This window comes from Sinocyclocheilus grahami, unplaced genomic scaffold (genome assembly GCF_001515645.1).
Source record: "Sinocyclocheilus grahami isolate Dianchi unplaced genomic scaffold, SAMN03320097.WGS_v1.1 scaffold1.1, whole genome shotgun sequence".
Lineage (NCBI taxonomy): Eukaryota > Metazoa > Chordata > Actinopteri > Cypriniformes > Cyprinidae > Sinocyclocheilus > Sinocyclocheilus grahami.
In genome coordinates, this window is record NW_015505180.1 from 51,509 (window position 1) to 59,652 (window position 8,144).

Genomic DNA, 8,144 nt, shown 5'->3' on the forward strand with positions numbered 1-8,144 from the left:
TGAGAACATTCAGCTCGACTCCCTGAAGAGATGGAACATTCTGAGAGTTTTGTTTCATTCCCGTCACAATCAAACACATCAGCCCAGATTTCACCACTTCCCTCTCCAAACCAGTCTGAGCCCACAACAGACACAGCAATCCCACAATTCAGCTGTCTACAGAGGACACTGGCAGCTCTCATATCCCAGCATGCATCACACACTGTGCCCCATTTACTGAGGAGCCGACGTTCAACTCGACCAGAACAGATGTCAGGACCATTTATCAGCCTGAGATCTGTGTAACCTGGACAAAGAACATGGTCGTAATGAAACAGGATAGGAAAGATAACAGTATGAGTAATGATTAATTCTTTAGTTGGTTCCGTTAAATAAAATCAAAGCAGGGCTTGACGTTAACATTTTTGTTCACCAGCCACTGTGGCTAGTGGTTTTCCAAAGTTACTAGCCACTCAGCATTTTCACTGGCCACAATTTTGTTGTTGGGAAAATTAAATTTTATATGATTAAAGTTGAGTACGGTATACTAAAACACTGTAGCTATATTTACAACTTCTTTAAATGCAAATGTCATGATTTAGTACATGGTTCTGAGCTGGATCATATACCAGCAATTCTCAACCTTATTTCCACTTTTTCGTCTTTTCTTTTCTTTGTTTCCATATATTTACAGAGTATCTGCAGGAAATCAAAATTAAGCCTTTTTAAGAGCTGCTGCTTCTTTTTTTTTTAAAGAGCTGCACAAATAAAATGAATACCATATGAGTGGGGTAGGGCAATGTCTATAGTAACACATTAAACCATAAAATGACATGATTTACAATTCAGATAAAAAATTGGGCATTGGGCTGCCCTTACTGTCAAGCCCTGTGTAATTCAGCAAGTTTGTTAACCTCAAAGGTTGCGAAGTGAATGTGCTTGCTAAGGCTTTTTAAACAAATTAAAGAAAAAAAATCCAGCTGGGCACCATTGCTTTTAAAATGGTGACACCCAGCAAATAACAATTTACAGCATGACAGGAAAACAAGTACTCTTATTCCATTTTCTCAATTTATATTGTTAACTGCAATCATTAAGCTCAACCACTGAACCATGTTAAACAAATAATTATAAAAAAATAAAAAAAGATAACTAATAACTACAAAATATAACTCCCAAATGTAACAAATTTGCAACCCTGTTACCGATTCTGGCATTATTATTATATTTTATAATTGTCCATTCAATTTTAATATTTATTGTTAGAAAAATTGCACAAAAATCTGTGTTTTACTGTAAATAAACCGCTTTCATTCACTACAGCAAGTATTAAAGTACATGGGCTTGTGCGTTGAATGTAGCAATGCGTTACTCAACCATAAGAAGGCAGCAAAAAACTATTTATTTTAATGACAGGCCGCAAGGTGCATTTCATATTGCAATGCGTTAGTCCTCCAATAGATGACAGCAAAACACTTATTCCAGAAACGAGCTAAGTGTCTTGTTCTCGTGTTACAGTAGAGAGCGTCTCGATGTTGAAGGCTTACTGGAACAGAAATAATTCAGTTTTTCTTATAATAAAATTCTTAATGACTTTATTTCCGGCCAAACAGACATTTTTATTGTAGTAAATTGTTTTGGTTAAAAATCCTGAAATTAGACAGCAACATAATAGTGCTTCATAATAGATTGAGGTCTGAGAGATGAGAGATGCTGAGAATTTAAGTTTTATTAACAACAATTGTAGGTGACAAACTGTTCATTGATCAACAATAAATTAAGAGGCGGTATATTAAATATCAGCATAATGACAATCTCAACTCTTTTTTTAAAGTCATTAAAGAAAAAAAAGACACTTCAGTAGGGAAAGAAATATCACCTAAATACAACATGGTCAGTGCTCTCAGAATACAATCCAGCATGTTACAAACCATCTCTTCTGTGTTTGTGCACTTTACTATTCTTGTACACTTTTAGGGTTTTTTATGGTCCAAAGCAGAACTTCACAGAGGCTCCTTCGTCATTCCCTACCTCCAGACTAGTTCAAGTTTTTACCAGTTCCACCAACATCTGTCCATAAGCACTGAACCAGCAGAAAATTCCAGCTCAAAATCAGATCAGACGTCCAGAGATTAAATAATCAGCACATGTTCCAGCAGCGGATCACATCCCGGAGGCTCGTAGACCCTGTTTCTGCATGACATTCCAGAGTTTGTGGAGGTTGGACTGAGTGATGAAGTCGTCTGGTTTGAGCTGCAGCGCACGGAGGTAGTTGCTCTCAGCTTCCTTCAGCTTCCCATTAAGATGGAGGATCGCCCCGAGATTCATCAGAGCTGCTGGATGCTGGGAAATCGAGAAACAGATAATCAGGATAAGGATGGCTAAAAATAAATAAAACAGTAGAGACAACAAATATGATGGAAGACGGTGCTTTAATCTTAAAGAATATCATAAAATGAGATGTTTGTTATTAAATAATGCATGTAAAAAAATCATTCATTCTGCTAGGTAACGTTATAACATCTAATAGAATGACTAAAGTATGTGCTTACATCAGGTCTTAAATCTGCTGCCTTCCCATAATACATTTCAGCAGCCTCATTCAGACTGGCCTGTCTGTGGACAAACACACACAATAAGTTATTATTATTATTAGCAACAACAACAAGTGTTTAACGATATAAAATGTCATTATGTCCATGTATTTATTTGTCAAGTGGCTATGGATGTGGATGATGAAACAAGTGGAGTCCACCTGCAAACCACCTGAAACTAAACTCTGCAGATGTAGCTGTGAGTCTTTGAGAGAGAGACACACACACACACCTGAGCATATGAGCAGCGCTGAACACCACATCAAACTCAGAACTGTCCAGCTCTGCAGCTCTCTGAGCCATCACTGCTGCCTCTCCCAGACGAGACTCTTCCAACAGAAACTGACCTGACAGAAGAGGAAGAAACATATATGAGCTCACAGAATTGAAAACAACTCAAACACAGCAGGCCAGAAGCCCACAGGTCAAACAGTCAGAGATCAGTGCTGAACAAGCATCCAAAAACACACAGAGACAAAGAAAGGGAGAGTGGCAGATGAAGGAGGACATGAGGCATAGTGAACCTCAGTATATCTCTATATAAAAATAATCATAATCGTAATTGTAATAATCATCAACTTATAATATAATATTCTTACTTGAATTATATATTATATACATTATTTACATAAAATCAATATAATAATACAAACTTTATTATTCATAAATAAAATAAATAAATGGTGAAATATTTAAAGACACTATCAAATAAAATGTCAAGTGCAATTGAGCACTTTATTAAACAAATTAGAAGGGAATCAAATCAATCAGAAAGGAAATCAGATTGTACTGTAATGCATATAGCAGTTTCCTCTCGCAGGATCCAGCTCTATTGCCTTCAGGAAGTAATGCTCTGCTTCAGACTTCTGCCCCTGTGGAGAAATTAAGAAATAATTACACCTGCACCCAACGTTATTAATGAAAGAACACAGTCATAACCAGACCCTTTAAATTTGTGCTGTATATGATGCTAGACGTTATCAACGTGTGGGAAAGTATACCTTCTTTATGGTTAGAACACTTTCTAATAAAGTACACTTCCTTTACGGTTCAGTGCTGATTGCTTACATGTTGGTGTAACCTTTGCAAATGTTCCTGTCATAAGCAGTGTGGTTATATTAGGCTTGCTTCACTGAACGGTTCTGTGGCAAACACTTCAGATAAAAGAATAAAAAATATACCCTGGAAAGCCGAGGCATTTCAGGCTCTCCTTCATACGGTTCTACTCTTGGAACTACATCCAAGAGCATTTATCAAATGCATAGACCTATAATACTTAAAGTCAAGGTTTAAAAAAAAACTCTAAATGGCTACAGATTTGAATCCAAAAGGGTAAATACAAAACAAGCTATTGTTTTAGCCTTAGCCCGAGATTTAATCTATCAACTAAAGCATTAAATTAGCTTTAGTTTTTCAGGGACATATTTAACAATATAAAAACAAACCTTAGAACCTTCAAGTTCAAACACAGACTGCTAAACTCTGTACAAGGCTGTACAGAATAGTAAAACAGAAAAGTAAATGTCCTGAATTGTTCAAGTAGAACATGCCATAACTTCAGTCATTTTGTCTGACGTTGTCCTGAACGTTTGACAGAGTAACCTAGCTAATTCGCAGCAGTTCTTCAACAGCTGGTCAAAAGTTCACCAGTAACCCGTTTTCAATAAGGAAAGAGAGTAATTACATTAAGCGTAAGGCTTGAAGGATAATAACCAGTTTGAAGTTGTGTGTATTTAGCGGACAGGCCGGAGAGGGGATGTTAAAGTGAGCAAACAGTCTGGATTCTTGACCAGCCGTGCTGAGACAAAAACCCAGATCAGATTAGAGGGAGGATATAAGATATCACGTCCTGGAGAGACACAGCTGCTCGACCTTTCTTCATCACCTCTCTCCATTTACATCATAGTGGTCAGAGAGGAAAATATCATAAGCGACTCGGCAACGGTTATATCGTATGCAGACAGAGACAGGGTAGTGCAAGGGGTGGAATATAAATGTGGAAATTTGAAAAGACAGGTTTTAAAGGCATCATCACAGTGATGTTGGTGTCTGAGAGACGTTTGTGTGTCAATGTTCCTCTCAAGGACAAAGCAATTAAAAGAAACCTCAGCACTAAGAGTCTCATGAAGGGTCATCTGTGACTCAAAAGATTTTAATAACCAGATATTGTTGGAGTCTTCTTTCCACTTATTCTCCCCTTTTCTAGTTTGAAATGATAAATGAATTATTTAATATTTAATTACGCTTTCACAAATCCATTTAGCTTCAAGATTTTACATTCATACTGAAAATGTAATAGCAGCCACAGTGTGTTAAAAATACAGCAGAAAAAACCCTGAGAACACTAGTAAAAATGTTTCTATTTTACCTAAACATGAATATAAAAATATAATAATAATAATAAACAATTATTCTACCTTGTTCTTCGATTATTCTAGCCCCTGGGCTTACACATTGCAATTTTAATTGCAAGTAAACAAAATAAATTAAAACAGTTTTTACATGTTTTGTTTTTTGAGGTTTAAATATGATTTTTTTTATATATATATAATTGTAGATTTTCAATGCTGTCTCAGACTTTCAGGCACCACTGTATATTTTGTTTTATCTTATGATATTCACATATTGAAATTATCCCCAATTTTCTTTGACAGAAGAAAAGCTCACAAACACAAAGGGGTAATAATGCACTTGACAGCTTGACTTACTATGATAGACAGCAGTTTTCCATAGGTCAGGTGGGCAGGAATATGGTCAGGTTTGGCCTTCAGAGATTCTCTGTACCAGTGCCCTGCCTCCTCTAGATTATTCAGTCTCATATATGCCTCACCTATGGGCCAAAGTCAGACAGACGTGCAAAATTACGTAGAATTCCCTCCACTTCATGCCAACAAATCTAATGCAGATGTCATGGGATGAGTTTGAGGAGTTATGGAAGACCTTTTGATTGGCAGACATAACTTTTGGAGCAATATGTTTGCAATCATACAATGTAACTGAATTTGACTCAGGCACAAAGAAGAACATGTGACTAAGCAACTGAGCTTGCCAAAGACTACAAGTTAAAATTCCAATACCAAGCTCCTTTTCTTTACTCCCTAAAAAACGCATAATATAAAATGTACACTTGAATGGACTCTAAAGTTACTTTGGATAAAAGCGTCTGCCAAATGAATAAATGTAAGCTCATCACATCTCTGGACACTGAATCAGTAACACAAGGACACATTATTTATGTATCAGATTCCATTCACATCTCCAGATGTCTTTTTTCATCCTAATAGAAAGAGAGGAGGAGTATTGCAGCATAAACTGCAAAGGAAAAAAAATTAAACACTGACCCATCATATTGTACAAACTCTGCGGTGCAAACTGTCGTGGCATTTTTTGCACAGCCTCTTTATACATGGACAGCGCCTCCTGAGGATGACAATCAAAAACAACCTGTCATAATGAGACAATGAGAACTGATAATTATGAACAACCAGGGAACAATTCATCCAATAACATCATTGCATGCATCAATACTGGTTGTACTTGCAGATTTTGATGAATACCTCGTGCTGGCCCTGCTCATGAAGTAGCTTGCCGAGGTTGTACAAGCAGCTGGTGACGGAGCTCTTATGGGCATGAGGGTCCTTCAGGTTCTCATCAGGGATGTCAGCACAAGTGTGAAAGGTGCGCTTGGCCTCTTTGACATTCCCCTGGGAGACCAGGATGATGCCCACGTTCAAGTATGCAGCTGTGAAAGAGGACAAAAGGGAGAACTAATTAAAAAAAAAAAGAGACTGAATTATCCAAAACCTCACATACTTGTACAAATGAAAACCCAAAACAGACATTTATTCCAGTAACAGACTCTTTGGAGGGTCAAAATGGTGAAACTGAAGAGCTGAACTCACAGGCCAGAGTCGGTCTGCTCCCGATGGCCAGTTTATAGTAATGCAGAGCCTCAGAGAATCGCTCGCTCTCCTGCAGCAGCAAACCACTGCATGAAATAAAACAAACATTGCTTTTAAACTTGAGAAGTGATATGTGAAGTAAGAGGTTTGTGCGAGGACCAGAATGTGATGAAACATTGAGGTCTCTGCTCCTCTCCAGGGTTAATGAGTGTTAGAGGGGTCTCACGCTTTTTAAAGCCTGCAAATAAGAACTAATGAAATCCCCGTCACATACACAAGCCCTGAGCGAGAGATATAGCAAACACCTCCACTGCTCCTCAAACTCCCAGTCTCGATTTCTGAATGCTAAGTATGTCTCTCCCCCTACAAAATGTTTTAACTTTTGTTTACCATTTTGGGGCCACCTTTTATTTTTAATTTACGTGATCTCATTAGTTGTTATAATACCGTGTATTCCATATTGTGTACATCTGTTGATGTCTGCTGCCCTGCAAGTCACGTTAAATGATTACTGTCAGATCCCATGGAAAACTGGCTCAGATAAAGTGCTGCATGACCTTGACAAAACCAACACTCCCCAAATACTGTCCTGTGAATACAGCGAGAAAGAGAGCGGTGCAGTCAACCATGCAATCTAATTTGTTTGCTTATTTCTGGTCAAATGAAATTAAATCGAATTAAATCAAATCAAATCAAATCAAAAGTAGACATTAAAGTATCATCTAAATAAATAAAAGCAAAATATTTCACACAATAAAGTTTGACAGTTTACCAAAATAAATTGAAATAAAACTGATTAAAAATTAAATACTCTGTTTAAATACCAAGAACTCAAACGGAATATAAATCTTTAGCAATTAAAACGTTATGCACGTTATGCATGAATGAAAAATCATTCTATAACAAAATATACTATATAATATATAAAATATACTTTCTGGGTGTCAAACATCAGTAGACCATTTCAATGATTAATGTTTTACATCCATTAAAAATCACCTTAAGACCAGCTGGTTACGTCACTGCTAGAAAAAGACTCCGAAAGGTAAAGTTAATTCTCAAAAAAGGGTTAGTATCATTGGTTTTCAGAAGCCAATTGGCTTGATATTTTTTTGTTATATTATTTAATTTTTTTTAGCCTGCAACCACAATCAGACATTTTAAGTATGGCGTAGTTGTAAAAAAAACATGTGTTTATGTACTCACAGGTTGTAGAGCATATCTGCCATATTTCCACGGTAATAAAGAGCATTTCTATAAGCTCTCTCTGCCTCAGCCATCTTTCCCTGGTTCTTCAGGACATTACCCAGGTTACCCCAAGCTAAGAGAAACAAATGAAAGAAATTTCACTAGTATTTATTTTTGCAGTACTATCATATCTAATATTGCAAAATTCGAGCTCACCTTTAGCAGGGTTTACAGCAATGCCAGACCTGTACAGCATCTCCTCGCTCTGCCAGTCCTGGTTCCTCCTCACAGTCTTCAGGCTGAAGAGAAGCACCAGCCCTGCAGCACAGCTCAGCAAGAACACTCTGGAGCATCGCGACCTGCAGCGTATGAACATGCTCCTTAACCCGATGGTCACGAGCAGACAGAAGCCCATACTGGGGATGTACAGCACCCGCTCGGCCACCACAAAGCCCACGTAGAAGAACATATTAGTGGCTGG

General features: G+C 37.4%; 1 protein-coding gene across 1 annotated transcript in view; it reads right to left on the reverse strand.

Moving 5' to 3' along the window:
- Positions 1–1,710: 1,710 nt before the first annotated feature.
- The window catches only part of LOC107548115 (transmembrane and TPR repeat-containing protein 2-like), a 27,987-nt gene continuing 21,553 nt past the window's right edge, over positions 1,711–8,144 (reverse strand). Inside the window, exons 4-13 of the mRNA XM_016232356.1 lie at positions 7,880–8,144; positions 7,682–7,796; positions 6,476–6,561; positions 6,131–6,315; positions 5,915–5,993; positions 5,282–5,403; positions 3,364–3,445; positions 2,806–2,920; positions 2,532–2,595; positions 1,711–2,322 (exon numbers count right to left, since the gene is read on the reverse strand). Coding sequence (XP_016087842.1) covers positions 2,143–2,322; positions 2,532–2,595; positions 2,806–2,920; positions 3,364–3,445; positions 5,282–5,403; positions 5,915–5,993; positions 6,131–6,315; positions 6,476–6,561; positions 7,682–7,796; positions 7,880–8,144 — 1,293 coding nt within the window. The 3' untranslated portion in view covers positions 1,711–2,142. The remainder of the gene's footprint in view (positions 2,323–2,531; positions 2,596–2,805; positions 2,921–3,363; positions 3,446–5,281; positions 5,404–5,914; positions 5,994–6,130; positions 6,316–6,475; positions 6,562–7,681; positions 7,797–7,879) is intronic.